Genomic DNA, 20,093 nt, shown 5'->3' on the forward strand with positions numbered 1-20,093 from the left:
TGGCTCAGAGAAAAGGAGCTGGGTCAGAATTCCAGGCTTCTGCTATCCATTGGAAATATCTGGTCTTCTGGTCATTTCTTTTTTTACCTTTATTCATTTCTAATCTATCCTTTCCCTTGGTCTGAGGCTGTGGACACCCGCTTGAGGTTATGTAGAGAGGTAATGCCACCAGCTGGCCACATCTGAGAACTTCACTTTGGGCCCATGATTTCTATTTCCTAGGTTTTTCTTTCCTTCTTTCTTCTTTCCCTCCCTCCCTCATTCATCACAGCATTTCCCAACTCCTTACCATGTGCTAGGCTCTGTGCCAGATGCTGGGGAGACAAAAACAAATAAAATGTGCTCCGTTGCCTCATAAAATGTAATACGCTTGTTGAGATGGATGGGACCTTTAAGATCATCTCGTTCAAGTTACCGTTTTTATAGGGAGCGGAAGTGACTGGCCCCAGGCCACTACGGATGTGGTGGTAGAGTCAGGATTCGAGATAAAAGTTCCCTGACTCCTAGTACCTGGCTCTTTCCACTCTGTCACAAAACTTTTCAGGATAATCTCTTCCCCCTTCCCGAGTGTCAGACGTGCCAGTCCCTGCCTTTGGGAAGCTCCTAGGGAAACAGGATGTGGACACAGGAACAGAGACAGCTCCTCTCTAGATGGTCTTCATTCACAGCTGCTGGGAGATGAGGAGCTGGAGTCAACAAAAGCATCTTTGCCATGGTCATGTTCCTGAGCATCACCAGCCCGATTTTCTATGTCAGGGTGCGAGGACCTGCCGTGGTAGATTTCCCTGTCAAGCTGACATGAAAAGGACTTCTAATGATGGGCCGTCCTCATCACTGGTTATCCACCCTCATCACTGGTTATCCACCCTCATCACTGGTTATCCACCCTCATCACTGGTTATCCACCCCTACACCTTACCGTCTCCAGCCTCAGAGGAGGCGTCGCTGATGCCTAGAAGTCCTTTTCCGTGTCCCTGATGAGCTTGGGTTTCTGTACCTTCACCCAAAAGGCATTTCCCGGGTTTCTGGTAAGTGCCAGGCACGGTGCAGGCCTGGGGCACGACAAAGGCCTGCTTACCCTCAGCGAGCTCACTCAGGAAAGGCAACCGCAATAGAAACAATCCTTGTAAATGTGTCGGGAAGGTGCTGTGCTAAAGACTTCGTAGTTCAGACGGGGTACAAAGCAGCAAGTGTTCCATTTTACCTGATAGAGATGATTTTTGAATTGAGCTGTGAAATATCAGATTTTTTTTTGTCCAAGAAAAGGGCATTTCAGGTGATGGGAGCAGTACTACCAGCTGGGGACAGAAGCCTGTGCAGAATCTGGGAGATGAATGTGTTTTGGCCTGGCTGGCTCCATAGTGTGTGTACCCAGGGGAAGAGGAGTAAAGATGGTGGTGGGGAGGCAGTCACGAGCTCACAAAGGATCTTGGGCCAGGCAAAGAAGCTTCGATTTTATCCTATAGAATGAGAAGCCATGAAAGGCTTTTTTTTTCTTTTCTTTTTTCAAAGAAGGGCCCAGCTCATAGTGGCCCACGTGGGGATCGAACCGGTAACCCTGGTGCTACCAGCACCACGCTCTAACCAACTGAGCTAACCGGCCGCCCCCAAAAGCTTTTAATCTAAGCAGTGACAGAATCAGATTTATTTTTTAGAATTATCTATCTGTTGACAATGTAAAGGACCATTCGAGGCGCCTGAGATTTGCAGGAGGAATACCATATAGGAGGATTTTGTAAATAGCAGCTAGACGTAGAGGAGGGAAGGAACGTGGATAATGTTTAGGAAGGAGACTCAAGTGACTGGGGATATGAAGTGATTAAGGAGAGGGAGGAATTAAGCATGACTCTCAGTTTACAGGCTCGGGGAACCAAGTACGTGGAGGTTACATGGCTGGGTGGCTGGAGAGATGCCTGGCCGTACCCCACCTGCCTTAGAACATGCAGGAGGAAAAGCATGTTGAAAATTTTGTGAACCATCCGGGCGTAGTGTCTAGCCTGACAGGTGCTGTGCTAAAGACTTAATAGAGAGTTCAGAGCAGGTACAGAGGAGGAAGTGTTTGATTTTAGCTTTTCAGTCCTTGGGCAAGTATGTTTCGTTGGTTTAATCGGCTGTGGCCACCAAGTCATGAAATAGGCAGGACTGTATTTCTGGAGACTGTGGGAGGGGTTAGCTCTGCAGAAGGGGCTACGTGCTGACAGCCAATGAAAAGGCTGGCACATTTCTCTGTCCCCTTGCACACGTCCCCTTCTTATATGTACATTTCTAAAGATTCCTCCTCCACAAACGTGATCCAGTTTTGTAAACAACCGTGAATATACCCATCCCCTCAGCCTAACTATTGCATTCAGAAGAAATGTAATGGGGCCTCTTTACTCTACAATCTCTAAGCGATGTCCATTCTTTTCCAGTTCTATTGGAGTTGGCTCCGGGTACGATCCTTTGACACTTTACACCTTTTAGAAAACAAGTACCCAGACATCTGATGTACAATACTAAGGGAGAACACAAGACAACTGCAAAACTTTTTGCAGTTACTGTAACAGGTGCCAAATGGTGCTTTTTGATGCCATTGTTTTTACAGCCATGGCCTTTTCCTGATAGTTATTTCTCTAGAACAATTTGTGGCCTGGAAGGAACCCAAGCCTGGATCTCCACTGCTCTTCTCCTACTGGCTTTGTCCTTAGGCCCCTGATGAGAAACGACACTTGGGATTGTCATATTTTAGATATCACCTCCCAGTCCACTCATTATAACCCTATGAAAAATCACGAGAAGTATTTTTGAGCAGTCCAGATGTTAGGGGTTTCTGCCTCTCTGCTGGCTCTCCCAGAGTTCCACGTTCCAATTGTCAAGAACCTAAGCATGGCCAATCAATGCATTAACTCTAGTCATAAAATCTAGTATGGCAAACAATTTTGTCTGGCCTAAAATTTGACAAGGAAATGGTTGATTTTCCTTCACCTGGCCTTAAGTAGTTTCAGACTACAAAGAGAAAGGGTTTTCTCTAACAAGATTGCATAAGTGCACTTTTCCCCCTATGCCTCTTCATCAGAGAAACCTGGGTCTCTTTGAGGACTGTGGGTCTCTTTGGGGACTGTGCTTTTCTTAACGCTCTAAAGAATAATCAATGTGCTGCTATCCTCCCATTTTGCTAACGGTCCCCTGAGCTGTACCCTGTCTCCTGGTTTGTCACTGCTGACTTCTCAGTCAGCAATGGGTTAATCCATGCCAGCCAGTTCCACAGTTCCACTAAGGGTCTGTGATTTGCAAACCCACTCTTAGTTACCAATAATATCCACACGATGGAATATTATTCAGCCATAAAAAGGAATGAAGTTCTGGTATATGCTAGAACATGCATGAACCTTGAAACGTTAAGCTAAATGAAAGAAGCCAGACTGAAAAGGTCACATATTCTATGACATCATTCATATGAAATGCCCAGAATAGGCAAATCCATAAAGATAGAAAGTAGATTAGTGGTTGATGGTGGCTGGCGGGACAGGAAAATGGGAAGTAACTGCTAATGAATATAGGGTTGCTTTTGGAGTGATGAAATTGATGTGGAATTAGATGATGTTGATGGCTGCACGATTTGTGAATACACTAAAAGTCACTGAATTGTACTCTTAAATACCATTTTTAAAAAGGGTAAATTTTATGGCATGTGAATTAGATCTCAATTTTTCTCAAAAAGGGAAAAACAAACACAATGTAATTACAATCAGAAAACAATTGCACTGTGTTTTGGGGAAACAAGGCAAAGGAAAAACAATGTTGTTTAATCTAAAATTCATTTGGGGGGTAAGAGCAGGGCGAATTGGATAAAGGGGTCAAATATGTGGTAATGGAAGGAAACTAGACTTGTGGTGGTGAGCACACTATAATAGAGTACACAGATATCGAATTATAATGCACACCTGGAATTTATATAGTTATTCATTTAAAAATTAAACAAATAAATAAAATTAACTTGGAAAAATACCCCTGTATGTAGGAAATGTAGAAGAGTGAGAATCCGCTTGCCTAACAGGCATTAAAACATGCATAGAACAAAGCAATAGATCAATGCAACAGAAAAGAATGCAGAAATGTTACATATATCACACGAGTGTGTGTGTGTATACGTATATATTATATACATATATAAAACTTCACATATAATAAAGGTGTTGTTTGTATGGAGGGGACACTAAATGCTAAAGGGAACACACCATCAATTTGACTTTCAAATGAATTTGAATTCGACGAATCCTATCAGAACGTAGACTTATTTGAAAACGTTGTATTTCACTTATTCGATCTAGAGACTCCCTGCAGCTCCAAGGAACCCCAAGTGTTGGCAATCTCTTGGCTTCCACAATCAACTGGAATTTCTCAGCTGGCCTTCGGGGCGTTCCGTGGTCTGGCCCCACAGTGCAGCCAGGTGAAGTCTAAGTACCTAGGACCCGGAACAGGGTGTGCATCACCTGGGCTGCATCCCTTCCCCAGCCCTCCGTCCGCTCCCTGATGCTCAGCTTCCGTTTCTTTCAAACACCTGCGTCGGAGCCCCACCAGGCTGAGCAGGCTGTCCTCTTCACCGTGGCTTGTTATACCACCTTATCACCACAGGATTTGCCTGCGTGTCTACCCCGCCGCATCACGACTCCTAGAAAGGCACGGCCCGTAACTTACTCATCTTTATAGATGGCCTCCTCTTAAAACTGGCGCACCGAAAGAGAAAAAACAAAACAAAAAACCAACACAGAAATTCTTCACATGACCTCTGGGACGATCATTTATCTTTTCCTAAATAGGTAACTGAAACGGCAAGTGGGCAAAAGTGGCGAGAAACCTCTCTCTCCCCGGCCGGAGGCTGGGATTCCACGCGCATAAAGCTGAGCGTGGGGAGAAACCTGGTTAGTGCCCTGACTCATGCGTGTTGTCCTGTCGGTTACCAGCGTGCCCACAACAAAGATGGATGCCCCCCGCCCGCCCCAAGTCCGCCTGCACAGGAGGGTTAGTGTCGCCATCTTTCTCAGGGGCAAGGCGCGAGCGGGAAGGTCACACCCTACGTGTCTCCGACAACGCCGGACGCCTCGAAATCAACGAGAGGCCAATCGGAATCGACGTTTTGACCGGAACTGCTTTGCCTCACGACCGGAAGAGACTGTGCGTGAGGGCGTTGGGGGCGGAAGTGACGGGAAGGTGGTAGTGGGGTAGTTGGCGGGTGGTTGAGCAGAGCCGGTCGCCATGTCCGCGGGGAGCGCGACGCATCCCGGAGCCGGCGGGTAAAGCTATGCGGGCGACGGCATCGCGGCGAGCGTGGGGCGCGGGACAGGCGGATGGGCCGTGGGAGCCGCGAGTGGGCGGAGGGCGCTGACGCGGACAGTGTACATGGCGGAGGGCCGGGCTGTTGGGGAGGATGGGGAGCAGGCCTGGGGCCCTGGGAAAGGCCGGCGGGGATCGGAGGGAGGAGGCAAGCAGGGGCCTTCGGAAGGACGAGCCACGCGGAAGGCGGAAACGCGGGCACGCGGGGAGAGGGCGGTCTTTGGGTGGGGGCGACGGAGCAGAAAGGAAGCCGGTTCCGCGCCAGGCTGAGCGCAGAGAGGACTTGGAGCCCCGTGGCAGGAACTGTCTGTTGGCGACGGTCATCTGCAGCCCCCGTGGGAGAGCCGGGGGTGGGAAGGGAACGTGACAGCGGCGGGGGGGCGCCCAGGCGGGGCTCAGAAGGGGACGTGAGTCGCGGCTCGGAGGCCCTTACTTTCCTCGCCCTCACTGCAGGCGTCGCAGCAAATGGGACCAACCGGCGCCAGCGCCCCTGCTCTTCCTGCCCCCGGCGGCCCCGGCCGCGGAGGGCCCCGGCGGCGGGGGAAGCCCCGGGGGCGCCCCGGCTGCTCCGTCGGGAGCCTTGGACGCTGCGGCCGCGGTCGCCGCCAAGATCAACGCCATGCTCATGGCCAAAGGGAAGCTGAAGCCAGCCGCCAGCGCTGCCGAGAAGGTACGCGGAGTGGAAGGGGCTCGGCCGGGGCCGTGTTAGCGCGGGCTGGTTCCTGACCCCGCGACCTCCCAGGCGTTTGCGTGGATGGGGAAAACGGCTTACGGGACTTGACAGGTCGCTTACTTAGGTTGGGGATGTGTCAGGTGATACTGGGTCGTTTGTTTTCACGAGGCGGTTGCGACCGGGCTGCTCGCACTTGGGGACCACGTATAGCTCGTTTTCTCTCTCTGTTTGCATAGTTCAGCTTCCGTTCTGCCTGCGTGATTGTGTAAAAGCCAGTGATGTAATATTTTTTTCTGATACATGTGCGTTTTCCCTAACGTCGAAAGGGAGGTTCAGGTTAAGCAAGTGAGGTTTAAAATGTCTCTTAACGAAGATCTATCTGTAGACCCCACTTTGTAATCGTGACTGCGTCACTGAGGTGCCACCAAACGTGAAATAAATGACTCGTTCGTATACGGGTGGTTTTGTTGTTTTCGCACAATTGAGGAAATCATTTGGTCATCTTATAAAACTCCTGATCTAATTAGAATCTTACAACCGGGATGGATCTGGACTTTGAAGCCTTTAATGCACTTTGCCATCGAATGCAGGAATCTTCCTACAGGACAATGAGTATAGTGGCTTTCTGTGTTACTAGAATGCGTACTTTGCGCTTAAAAAAATCCCCACAACAATTCTATGGAATGGATCATTGTCACCAGTTTACAAAGAAGAATCAGGCTCCTGAATGGAAAGTGGCTTGTCCAACGCCTGTAAGTGGTATGTCTACTTCAGACGCACGTAGGACAATTGGATGTTTAGCTTTTGCTGGAAAGCCTCTGTGGGGTGGTAGAATTCCGTGTCTTCCAAAGCAGCCCATCCCATTACATTTATAATTTGAAAAAAATATTCTTTTGGCTTAAAATTTGCCTTCCTTGGTACCTGTGAAGAGATGAGTTCTGTATTTGAAAATGCGATTCATGTGAGGTGATGGATATGTTCTGTTAGCATGTTTGTGGTGATTATTTCGATGTATACGTGTAGCCAAACATCACGTTGGACTTAAATATTCAATTTTCAGTTGTTAATTATGCCTAAGTAACGCTGGGGAAAATGGAAAATGAAATTCTTTGTTAGCTTTTCAGTTAATCAGTAGGTAACAGCCGGATGTTTTATCAGTAGGCCATAACCTGTCTGGATGCTGAAATATTCAAATTGTGCAGAATCGGTTGCAAATGTTTAGTGGATTGGAAGTTGATTACTCATTGTATTTTTATGGTTTGCAAAGACTGTGAGTCAACTTTCCATTTCTAAGCTCTACAAGGAAATAACAAAAGGACATCGAGGAAGATGGACTGCTCCTTGAATATTAAAATTCTTAATACTGATTTTAATTGTTTAGATTCATTTTTCTCTAAAAAATAATCTTTGAAATGGTAAATGAACTCAGCAGGAGGCAGCATGGCACATAAGCACTGGATTTAGAATCAGAATACCTAGGTTTGAAACCCGTAATCTCCTGTTCCTGGTTGGGTAGCGCTGACAGATGTGCCTAGGTTTCCTCGTCTGCAATGGGATTGGTAATATACCTGTGCGGTCCAGTCCAGTAGTTACTAGCCACACGTAGCTATGTAAATCAAATTTGAATTAAAAGTAAAATGAAAAATGTAGCTTTTGGGTCACATTAGCCACATTTCAAGTGTTCAATGGATTTGTGACTGTGACAGTCCAGTGGCTCCCATACTGGACTGCCAGAGAACACTTACGTCACCACAGAAGGTTCTGTTGGATGACACTGATAATCTTTAAAGGTGGCCAGAAGGCTTCAGTGAGATAAGATGTATAATGGGGTGGAATGTTAATTAGATACCATTGAAAGATTTTTGGGATATTGCAAGGATGGCATTAGTTGAATTTGATATGTTGTGACTATAGTGTTGGCACACACTTGACATGTGAGTTGTGCTTTGGACTCGACCGTGTATTTACTACCCGCACAGCCAGCCAGTCGAGCTATAAAGCAACTTTCCTCTTGGAGTTTGCAGTTTCTAGTCCATAGACTTCTGTAATGATGTGGTCATAAAACTGCACCCATGACCAAGGTTGTAGAGAAGTCTGACGACCTTCAAGTAAATTGACTGAACTTGGCGTCATTTTAGTGAGGTTTTGTTTGCTTGTTAGTTTATTTATGAAGAATGTCCAAGGAGTGTTTCCAAGGGTGTTTGCAGGCTGGTAAAGGGAAAGGTAAGGAGGTGGCGGGACTTGGGAAGGAGTGGCTGGACACCGGGTAGTGGGAAGGTCCTGTTCCATCCTATCCACTTTTTAACCTGATTTCCCTCTTGGTAGCTTCAGGCCCCTGGCAAAGGCCTCACTAGCAGCAAAAGCAAAGATGATCTGGTGGTGGCAGAAGTGGAGATCAATGACGTGCCTCTCACGTGCAGGAACTTGCTGACTCGAGGACAGACTCAAGACGAGGTGTGGAGCTGTTGGGCCTCTGGGGAAGCTGGGGGGAGGGGGACTGTGGTTTCAGGAAAACAAGACTTCCAAATACAGACAGACAGGAGGCAGGCACTTGTTAGTGGACTTGGGTCAGAGTCTCCAAAGTCAAGGCTGGCTTTAATTGAACTGCAGAGACTTCTTAGTGAAGGTGAAGAAACGGGTGAATTCCCTGAGGTGGCCTGAGTAGGGAACGGGAATGGGAGTTTCAGGTAGTGGCCAGGACTCATTCCTGCCTTGTTGGTGGGGGTGAATGGGTGCGGATACTCTGTCCTGCTACCTGTCATTGAAATCTGTCAGTTGCCACATTCTCTTTTTAATGGAACGTTTCCTTTGTAGATCAGCCGACTGAGTGGGGCTGCCGTGTCAACCCGAGGGAGGTTCATGACCACGGAGGAGAAGACCAAAGTGGGACCAGGGTGTGTGTGCTTCTCCTGTGCTTTGGGGAGGGCTGGGCATACGGCTCGCGTTGGCTTCACAGTTTTCATTCTTCTGGACTGTGTAAATGTTTGATTAGCAGCTTATGTGGCAGCTGTTTGGTTACAGGTGTGTGTGTGTGCATGTGCATGTGCTTTATCGCTGAATTTGGGACATCTCCAACAGGGGGAAGAAGCATTGCCAGTTATTTTCTTCCCTGTTGCTCTTTGGTTTTTTATGTCACAGTTAATGTTTGTATTGATGGCAACAAATTATACAGAAGTATCAAAGGAGACAATTAACCTTTGATGTATAGACTTCTAAACTTTCTTCCTATGGAAATAAATACTTCCCCCAACAGAGGAGCTCATGTTTTGTTGTAGTTTCTCTTTTAAAAAAAAAAAAAAGTTCTTTTATCAGACCCCTAAGGCCTCTCTGATTATAGGTTGTAGGTTAGCCATGTAAAGATTTCATCTCAGTTTAGTTTCATCCACTCCATTATTCAATTTTTGAGGACAGGTACTCAACAAGAAAACATTTTAAACCTTGGCTTACACTAGATATAATTAGGAGGCAACATTTCCTCCTGAAACCGAAAATGTATATGTGCTGGTTACTGTTTCAAACTCTTGTTTTTAAATAGTTGTCTTTTATCTACAGCTTTTATGAATTGTATGGCCACGGATCACTTCCTGCATTGTAATTCAAACCTGGCTTTAAGCTGCTGTTACATTTCTAAACCAAGGTCTCTCCACGGTGGGTGTGGGCCTGTGGAGAAATGTGTGTGTGCCGTCACTCCCTCCCCATTAACTGGGGCAGCCCAGAGCTCATTTGTCCATAACCTGGTAGGCAGCACAAAAAGGACTTGTTCTTAAACACTGGCCTACGTGGCATCACTGGATGCCAGTCCTCCCGAGCCCCTAAGAACAGATTTGATCTCTATGTGAGCCAGTCAGCTTGAAGCAACCAGAAAAGTTGATTCATCCCCCTGCTGATAAACCATGTTCCCAGACATTAGCACCAGTCCCTTTCAATGACTTGGAAGCAGGGCACATTACAAATTAGTTGTGGTGACCCATTTGGCGCCTCTTGTAACCAGATTGGGACCATCCTTCATCTTCTATTTCTCTTTATAGGGATCGTCCATTATATCTTCATGTTCAGGGCCAGACACGGGAATTAGTGGACAGTAAGTAATACTTCTGACTCACATCGCTTTTTGTGAAGGGCAGAGTACAGGGCTGTGTGTAATAGGCTGGTAGACGGTCCCTGGGGAGTGTTTATGAACTACTCATGAGTGCACGGGGGTGTGGAGAGATTGGGAGCCAAATACTTGAGTCACCTATCAAGTAGATTAATACTCGAGTAATTGAGTGTGGGCCTATGTTTCTCATTGGGTACTAGTCAGCTCTTTCAGTCCTTCAGTATCTTACTCTTTGTGTTTTTTCCTAGGAGCTGTAAACCGAATCAAAGAAATCATCACCAATGGGGTGGTGAAAGCTGCCACAGGGACGAGCCCGACTTTCAACGGTGCGACTGTCACTGTGTATCACCAGCCAGCACCCATCGTGCAGCTGTCTCCAGCTGTTAGCCAAAAGCCACCCTTCCAGTCAGGGGTATGTTTTGTGGAGGGATCATTAACAGCTTTGTCATTTCTATAGAAAGGACACATGACAATGAATACAGAAACCGTGAAGAAAGAAAATCTGAACACCACCTATTATTGACGTGCTGTTAACGGACCACTGAGGTTTGCGAGATGTAACGAACACCTGAGCACACATCTCTTGCTACTGAAATATTCCAGAAAGGGACTTGACAGATCAAACAAAGTGTGCATATGGTACATTTGAAGTCAGTGGTTTGAATTTCTGTTTGTAAACTTGATGGCGCCTGGAGGACTAAGAAGGCTGAGTCTGATGAAGTAAGGCTCTGCCGATACCATCCTCCTAGAAAAACGGGTTGCAGAGAGCAGCCCTCCCTGGAGAGCTCAGAGGGCTGACTGTACCACCCAACATGCTCGCTTTACTGCAGGCTGTCTGCCCTGATTCCTTAATTGATGGGGCCTTCTGCCGAGGGGGCATGGTCATGTCTACTCAGGACTGGATTTGGGGTTTTTGGTTCTTAAGTAGATTTGCTGAACCGAGTAAGGTGTTAGTGTCGTAGGTAGGGATTTGGACTGTGTAGTTCTTATTTAAATTATTTTCATGGGCTCTTGGTAGAAATTGATAGCGGGTCCTTATTCTGGAAGTGATATAAAGATTCTGGAAGGTTAAAGTATTTTGCATAATAATTTTTCCAAGTTCGGATTTAATTATGTATTCTCTGTTTAAACTGGGTACTCTGCTCTTTACAGATGCATTATGTTCAAGATAAATTATTCGTGGGTCTAGAACATGCTGTGCCCACTTTTAATGTCAAGGAGAAGGTGGAAGGTCCAGGCTGCTCCTACTTGCAGCACATTCAGATTGAAACGGGTGCCAAAGTCTTCCTGCGAGGCAAGGGTTCGGGCTGCATTGAGCCGGCATCCGGCCGCGAAGCTTTCGAACCTATGTATATTTATATCAGGTACGCCGGGCAGGGTCCTTGTCAGTTATTAGTATAGGCAGGAATGATTGGGAGTAAGAAAATTGGGCTTCATAAGTAACGTGAGGGACTTAGGTAAACACTGGGAGGACTCATTTCATGATTAGTTGAAAAGCTTCCTGAATTAGGTTAAAAAAATGAACTTTTTGGTGTTCAAGTCCTTGGGTTTTATTCAAGTCCAGTTGTCCTAAAGGGAGCTGGGATGAGCCTCTGATGACTTACATTTAAATCTGTGACAGTATTTTAACGTATCTTTATATCAAGAAGTACCGTCACTCAGAGAAAGACCAATAAAATATTGGTGGCCACAATCTAAGTCACATCCTAAAGGGGTCGTGACACTATTTTGTGATCCCTTTTTGTGGTTTTTAGAAGCTTAGATTTGTGCTACATTGAATGTATTAAATTGATACAGCAGCACACAAAGTGAAAGCAGAATCCTGTATCCTGTAGTTTTCCCCCTTTGAATCTTGGTTCTTACTTTGCAGTCACCCCAAACCAGAAGGCCTGGCAGCTGCCAAGAAGCTCTGTGAGAATCTCTTGCAAACAGTAAGTAACATTTGTCTGGTGCTCATTTGGCACAGCTCCTGCCTTTGTGGACTGTGTCTTAGCTATATTTCCCACCTGTATTAGTTTCCCAGGCTGCCATGCAAAACTACCACAAACTGGGTCACTTAACACAACAGAATGTATTTCCCTCATACCTCAGGAAGCCAGAAGTCCAAAATCAAGGTGTGGGCAGGGTTGGTTCCTTCCAGGGCCGTGCGGGCGAATCTTCATGTGTTTGCCTGCGTTCCTTGGCAAGCTATCTCATGTCAATGTGACTCCAGGCTCTGCTTCTGTGGTCACCCGGCCTTCCCCCATATCTGTCTCTTCTAAGGCCAGCAGTCATTGGATTCAGGGCCCTTCTCATCCAGTACGGCCTCATCTGAACGAGCTAATCAGGTTCTAATCTGAGGTTCCAGGCAGACGTGAATTTGGGGGACACTATTCAAACCACTCTACCATTCTGGCAACTACCATTTTCTATAAGGAAGTCAAAGTTCCCTAGCCAGGGGCACAGTTGGTCTGCATTTCTTCTTCGGGAGCTATTTCAGTGTGGAATTTTGAAACCGGTAGTACGTTAGTATCTCAGTCTCAGTGTGGTCGGTTATTGGAACCACACTGGATCCCTGCTCAGGTCACTTAGGATACGTACTCCAGATGCTTTTCAATACCCGCTTTAGGCACAGTAACTGTAGAGCTGTAACAGTTCAAAAGCAGTTAGCATTGTCTTTGGGATCATTGCTTGATTATTTTAAAAACAAACAAGTAAAAGTTAAACTAGGGCTGTCTGGCCAGCACCTAAAGGAGATTGGGTTTGCGGGTTCAACCCTGTGTTTGTTCCGATTTAAGGATGCCCTTTGGGGACGTGCTGTTTCCTTGCTTTTGTGACGGAACCCGATTTAGCTGCCCTCGTCCCAGATCTCTTTCCTGACTGCTCCCTGTCTTTGTCTTTGTTGCTGCTTGAAGTTACTGAGTTACTAAGACGCTTATAATGAGGAATGAGTGGGAAAGTGCTGGACTTTTACTAAACCATGAGCTCCTTGGGCACAGGTCACTCAGTACATGAGAGAACAAGCAAGTCTAAATTTGACTGAAACATCAGTGGGAATATTTGAATTCCTGACTGCTTTGTCCTAGAACTGTATGTCAGATCCCTTGGAAATACTCCGTAATAGGACTGCCCAACGTTCATTTGTTTTTGCTTCTCTTTCAGGTTCATGCCGAATACTCTAGATTTGTGAATCAGATTAATACTGCTGTGCCTTTACCAGGTGTGTGTGTCTTGAAGTGTTTCACCAAAAAATATTTTGCTAGTGATACTTACGAATAAAATAATGATACCTGAGGCTAAACTAACTGCCTGGGCACCAATGACGTTCCCTTCACCTTAGGGTGATTTGGAAAGCCATTTGAGCCTCAGTGTTTTTCTTCCCTAGAGATTAAGTTTAATATTCGGCTAAAATGTCTCCTTCTGCTGCAGCTGATTAAACACTTTTTTTCTTCCCCCTCAGGCTATACACAACCCTCTGCTATAAGTAATGTCCCTCCTCAGCCACCATATTATCCATCCAATGGCTATCAGTCTGGTTACCCTGTTATTCCCCCTCCTCAGCAGCCGGTTCAGCCTCCCTACGGAGCACCTGGCATGGTGCCGCCAGCTGTTTCATTGGCACCTGGAGTCTTGCCAGCATTACCTACTGGAGTCCCACCTGTGCCAACACAATACCCGATAGCACAAGTGCAGCCTCCAGCTAGCACTGCACAGGTAGGCTGCAAGGGTGCGAAACGTGCCACCGGGCAGGAGAAACCGGGCCAGGCAAGGGGCGGGAGGGCGGTGCTGAGACTGGGACTCGTGTGTGACGTGAGGTGCCGTTTGCCTCTTGTCCTCGCCGTGTTACCAGCACCAGACCTCTGAGTACTTGGCAGTAGTGTGTACTCATCCCGAAGTTTACAGTTACTTTCCCGAGACTTGCCCCTTACACTTGTGCGGGCATTCTACAAACGGCCCGATGGTACATTTTTCAGCTATGTGGGCTGCTCGGTCGCTGTCATAACTCCCGCCACTCGGCTGCTGTGGCCCAGAAGCGGCTGCAGACAGTACCAGGCGAAAGAGCATGGCCGTGTGCACGTCACACTTGGCCGACAGAAATAGGTGGCAGGTCAGGATGGTGGTGTGTCATAGTGTGGTCCCTCGTTTGCCTGGGCCCGGCGTTCCTTTCCTCCCCTTAGTGATTGGCACGGAATTACTAATCAGAGGAAGAGATATTGTACCACATACAGGTGTTCCTAGGCCAAGAGATACGTGAACTCGCCAAACTTAAGCATTCTAAATGCGGGTGCATATTTCTCAAACCATAAAAAACCAGAATTTTAGGGAAAGAGTAGGCAGCTGCTCCTCTAGGCAGCTTGTGTACCATCCTCCTCAGGCCGGGGAGAGACCCATGAGATGGCATGGTAATGGATTTATGGCGGGCCCTTCTCTGTGGGTCTCTCATAGTGTACCCATGCCAGAGCAAACGGCAGCCTCGAACCATGGCCCGGCCGCCTTCCTGTGGGCTGTGAGCGCTGAACGGGGCTGTACAGGGCGACACAAAAAGGGTTTCTGAACTAAACACTGTGTGTGGTCCCCGGTCGTCATTTTACCTTTCATAGGGAGGCAGAGCCATGGTTCACCAGCTTTGAGCCTCATTCTTCGTAATTAGAAAGCAGTAGAGCAGAGTGATTAAGGGTAGGCTGTAGAGATAGGCTGGCCGCATCCGTCATGCTTCGCCCTTGTGAGCTGCGTAACCTGGGATGTACCGTCACCATTCCAGGTGTTAGTTTTCCTTGTATTTAATGGGTATAATGGTAATTAATATCTCCGAGGATTGCAGGCATCAAGTAAGGTGATACGATCAGTCAGTAAATATTAGCTGTTTGTTATTAATATTTTCTTTTTAGAAGTGCTTGTTTAATGTGTACTGTCTTTGCTTTTGATGACCCTCATTCCTTTTTGGAACACTTCTTAGAAGGTTAGACAGTAAGTTACTCTCGCTCTTGACATACCAACTCACCATGGAAGTGGTCCAAGGACTTGCCTTTGCCACAAGCCTTAGCAGCATGTATGACCCAGAAGAGCTAGTCGCATTGATTGAAGGGCTTTAATAAGAGCCTGTCCTTCTTGGTAACTTCTGAACTGAGTAAGTGGCTCCAGGTACTACTGTTTGTTAATGGTTGTGTTGGCTCCTAATAGCTTAGATGCACAACGAGCGCTGTAGGGATGGTCGATTTCATGTTTCCCTGCTACGAAGGTGGGCAGGCCAGGTAATAATAATAATACTGTTACTGAATTGTACTTGAAAGAAGCTAAGAACCAGACAATGAAAGATTTGTCGTGACATATTGGTCATGACAGCATATCGTAATCATTGTTGCTGTCCCGCGCTGGGCTTGCTCACACTTGTTTTCCCCTTGGTTTGTTTTGGTCTCAGACTCCGCTGAGTGGACCTTTTATTCCTGCTGCTCCCGTCAAAACGGCCTTGCCAGCGGGCCCCCAGCCCCCGCCCCCGCCCCAGCCCCCACTCCCAACTCAGCCCCAGGCACAGAAGAGGCGTTTCACAGAGGAGCTACCTGACGAGCGGGAATCGGGACTGCTGGGATACCAGGTTAAATACAATCCCCTGTCTTACTTTCCAAGCCGTATCCTACTATATTTTCCCTTTAAAGAAAGAGAAATTCACCTCTGTATGCGTTATCTCCCCAGTACTAGCATGTCTGCCTTCTGGAGTTCTTTAGATCAGATTTTTATCCTTAGGGGATCAATTTAAAGCAAGAGTGATGCCTCTTGGGTGGCTTTTGTTTTGGGGGTCAGTGTGCTTAGAGAATACGAAGCTCTCCCCCCAGATAGGGCTGCTGACTGGCCTGTGGGAGGGGCTCGGTAGAATTCTGTACTTGCTGATCCACGCAGCTGACTCTTGCAATTCTCTGATAGTTTTACCTCCCTGCACATCTCACTGAAAGCTATCATTCTACCAATACGTGGTTTGTAAAACCCTGGCTTTCGGTGGACTGTTCTTCCCACTCTTTCCCCTTAAAAAAAAAAGTCATTTTTTTTTTTTCAAATCCTACCCCTCCCTAAAAGTGTAGTGATTCTGTGCATATATATCATTATGAACACAGTCATTCACTAAAGAGTTTTAAAGTATTAAAATAATGTTGTTTTGGTGCAATTTTGTTTTATCAGGAGAAGCACCTTTACATTTTGCCAGGAACAGACGTGGAAGTGTTTTTGTAACTAGGTTTATACAAAGCAGTGAAGTATGCTAGTTGAAAACAGACAGACATAGCGTGATGACTCCCAGCGCCCCCGACCATCCCTCCAGGGAAAAGGAGTGTGTGCAGTCTCTTCGCCTGTAGTCATGCTCCAGACCCCAGAGAGCCGTGCAGTGTAGCTTACTGCAGTTGACCAGAAAGGGAGGTGCTTGACAGTTACATTAAGGAGCTAAAGTCAATGCAGCAGCTGTAGATTTGCTAATGCCACTGTATTTTTCTGCTCATAGCATGGACCCATTCATATGACTAATTTAGGTACAGGCTTCTCCAGTCAGAATGAGATTGAAGGTGCAGGATCGAAGCCGGCAAGTTCCTCAGGCAAAGAGCGAGAGAGGGACAGGTAAGTCAGGTGGGACGTCATGACAGGAATACGGCCGGGCGCCGTTTGAGGGCACCGTCAGTGTGAAGGGTGGTTGCTGTGAGCTTCCGTGTTCCAAAGCTGAGATGAAATCATTTGGGTCAAACAAGTTCCTGCTTGCTGTAATTAGTGCAGTACTGGAAAGTACAGTGATGTGACTTACAGTCTTGGATGCAGGCACGCTCAGCTTTGACGCATTCAATGCTTATTAAGGGTAGGCAGTAACAGAAGTGTTACACGGTCAAGCCATTTTTGCAACTTAGAAGCATAGAGTATCATGGGTGGAGGTACTTCACTGAGAGCCCAGCCTGCCAGCCAGTGCCTGATTTCTCCTGTCTTGTATTATTACGAGCCTTCGTAAGCGGGAGCTCACTTCCTGAGACAGTTATTCTGGTTCTGGCATGGCCTGGCTGTGTAGGCAAGGCCTGATAATCGTACAACTTGGACGTAGTTTGAAGGATGGATCAGGTGGAAAGGGTTGAAATTAATGGTGAAAATGAACTTGAAAATTTATCTGCGGACTGTATTGTTATTCCACTTCTTGTCTACTGGAGAATTTAAAATTGAAGAGTGTTTCATTTTTTCTTTTAACAGGCAGTTGATGCCTCCACCAGCCTTTCCAGTGACTGGAATAAAAACAGAGTCTGATGAAAGAAATGGGTCTGGGACCTTAACAGGCAACCATGGTGAGTAAGGTGTAACTGGGGGAATAAGGAAGTGGCTAAGACTGGTCTTCAGCCATTAGTTTTCACACCTGATGTTTATTCAGCTGTGACTCATTTAGGTGTCCAGTCCAACCTCTTTGATCTAATGAGAATACTTTTTTTTATTTATGTGGACAGAATATAGTTACACAGCCTTTTATTTTCAACCGACGTGTGTCTAGAAAAGAGTCAGTCGACTTGTATTTTATACATAGCATCAGTGACATTAAAACCCTACGAAATACTAATGATTGGTAGGTCATTTCAATATTTTGTTGCCTTGTTGTCTAAGTACCTGGAGGTGAACTGACACAGACTTAGTGAAGAATTTTTTGCATTGAGAGCTGAGCCACGCCCCCCGTCATAGCTCTGTTGGTGGGGGAATAGGTCAGCCTGTGGCTATACAAGCATAGTTGCTCCTTAGTGCCCCAGAGCTCTGAATCCTGTGAGGGCACTTGGGCTGCTGTTCTTTGCCTATAGTCATAATAAAAATGAATAGGAAAAAATAAATTTTTTTCTTTTCTTCTTTTCTTTTAACTCTTTAAAAGGTGAAATATCATCTTCCAGAGACTCACTTGCTAACTTTCCTTTTTTCTTTTTCTTTCTTTTTTTTTTTTTTATGTTTCTTTTTTCTTTCTCTGTTTTCTTACATGGTTCTGGTGGACCCACATTTGCTGGTGCTGATGCTGTTTTTCGTGTGATCTTCAACGTTTTTGGGTGACCACTGACCCTGTGACTTCAAAATGGTGTCCAACTAACCACTTACAATTAACATCTTTTTTTCATTAACGAATTTATGGTATTGTCTTTTTTTTTTCTTTTTTTTTTTTTCTTGGTGGGGAATGGGGTTGGGATTGTTTTTCTCTATTCTAGATTATCCAGTCAAGAAGATGAAAACTACAGAGAAGGGATTTGGTTTGGTGGCTTATGCTGCAGACTCATCGGACGAGGAGGAGGAACATGGAGGCCATAAAAATGCAAGTAGTTTTCCACAGGGCTGGAGTTTGGGGTATCAGTACCCTTCGTCGCAGCCACGAGCTAAACAACAGATGCCATTCTGGATGGCCCCGTAGGAAACAGTGGAACAGAGTTTTGACCCTTGGTGACTCTTCTTTAGCAATAATGCATGCATTTGATTGACCAAGACCGGGGCCTGCACTGGGAACCATCGTGGACGTTCGTGGAACTTAGAGACGCAGTGTCCCCTTTCTTAAAGGGGTTGCATTCTTTTTAAAACATCCCTTTTTCTGCAGTGGCATAGCATCTGTTCACATTTACTTAGGATCACAGATTTGTCTCAGAAGCTTTTTTTTTTTTTTTTTAAACGGTTGGCGACGTGCTTGTTCAGCAAAGCTTCCCAACAGGGTCATTCCAGTATACATTGACCTGGTCCGGCCTTTTCCAAACACGTAGCCCCTATTCCGTTGCAAAGAAAGTTTTATTTGTATTTTACTACTGTTTGTTCAATTTTGATAATAACTGGTTACACACGAAGCCTTACTATTTATTAGTGGGGAAATGATTTTAAGGCCATCCTTTCCTTTCTGTACTAAGTTTCTGAATTCCTTAGCCCCGTTTCATTTTTGGATTCCTTCTGTTTTGGAAAGTGCTGTTTTACTAATTTCAAACTGTCAGAGATAGCTGGATCCTGGGTAGGAAAACAAAGTTATGTTTTTCATTGTGTCTTTTTATTGGAATGGTCCAAAGCTGGCACCTTCAGGCACACTTGTGTCATAGCCATGGCTGTGTTTATTGCTCGACTGGGTCAGAGAAAACTACTTGATCAGAAGCTGGTCGGAACTCATCACAGAAATGAAACACAGCGGTCTGTCTCTCAGAACTGGTTGTCTTTTTATTGGAATGGTCCAAAGCTGGCACCTTCAGGCACACTTGTGTCATAGCCATGGCTGTGTTTATTGCTCGACTGGGTCAGAGAAAACTACTTGATCAGAAGCTGGTCGGAACTCATCACAGAAATGAAACACAGCAGTCTGTCTCTCTCAGAACTGGTTGCAGCAAAAATAGAGAGATGTGACTACTTGCTATAGGATGGGGGACTAAGTGACTGAGATGGCCCCTCCTTTTTCTTGGCATTACCGGTTTTGCCAAAAGAACTTTTTTGTATCAAATATATTGATGTGTGAAAGTGAAGGAGCTAGTCTGCTGAACCAGAAGTAGTTTGAGATACTGAACTGTCATTTTTGCACATTTGAATATTTTGCAGGCTGGCTTTGTATAAACTTACCCTCTGGTTTCCTATATGTTGTAAATATTTAGACCATAATTTCATTATAAATAAATGTATAAATATTCTGCTCGTGGTTTCTCTGTTCTCTCTTCCACAAGCCATCCATGCAGTAAAATTCATAAGTTTGTTTACTCATAGTTGGAATTACAAGACAAAATTCTAACCCCATCAGAAAACTACATACATGGACCCAAAAGTTGGCCTATGGTTTCATGAATTTTATGACTTTCCAAAGTAAACCCTTAGAAGTCCAGATGAAAATGTAAAAGACTATTATGCTGGATGTTTTCCATTTTCATATTTTAGCTCTCCTTTATTAAATACCTGTAAAGGGACTGAGTGAATGAAACCTACTTTTAAAGGAAATGCAAATTATTTGTGGGAAAACATTCTCAGAAAGGAAGGCGAGCAGAAGTTGCAACGGAAGGATTTCCCGGAAAGTTCCTCCTAGTACCTGTGTGT

At 45.8% G+C, this 20,093-nt stretch overlaps 1 protein-coding gene across 3 annotated transcripts; it reads left to right on the plus strand.

The window, feature by feature from the left end:
• The first annotated feature begins 5,185 nt into the window (after positions 1-5,185).
• On the plus strand, positions 5,186-19,704 carry KHDC4 (KH domain containing 4, pre-mRNA splicing factor). 3 transcript variants are annotated; one of them, XR_013991691.1, is made up of 14 exons: positions 5,186-5,273; positions 5,767-5,983; positions 8,312-8,440; positions 8,801-8,880; positions 10,015-10,067; positions 10,331-10,494; positions 11,235-11,446; positions 11,953-12,013; positions 13,224-13,281; positions 13,522-13,775; positions 15,481-15,654; positions 16,577-16,661; positions 17,274-17,365; positions 18,257-19,697. XR_013991691.1 is itself a non-coding variant. In XM_081025481.1 (14 exons), the coding sequence occupies exons 1-14, from the start codon at positions 5,236-5,238 to the stop codon at positions 18,454-18,456; spliced, it is 1,845 nt and encodes a 614-aa protein (XP_080881607.1). In that variant the 5' UTR covers positions 5,186-5,235; the 3' UTR covers positions 18,457-19,704. The 3 variants fall into 3 exon arrangements, 2 of the variants coding, with proteins under 2 accessions (XP_080881607.1, XP_080881608.1); XM_081025481.1 differs by having other exon boundaries at positions 16,549-16,661; positions 18,257-19,704; XM_081025482.1 differs by lacking the exon at positions 18,257-19,697 and having other exon boundaries at positions 17,274-17,411.
• The last annotated feature ends 389 nt before the right edge of the window (positions 19,705-20,093 follow it).

Source organism: Rhinolophus hipposideros (assembly GCF_964194185.1).
Source record: "Rhinolophus hipposideros genome assembly, chromosome: 19".
NCBI lineage: Eukaryota > Metazoa > Chordata > Mammalia > Chiroptera > Rhinolophidae > Rhinolophus > Rhinolophus hipposideros.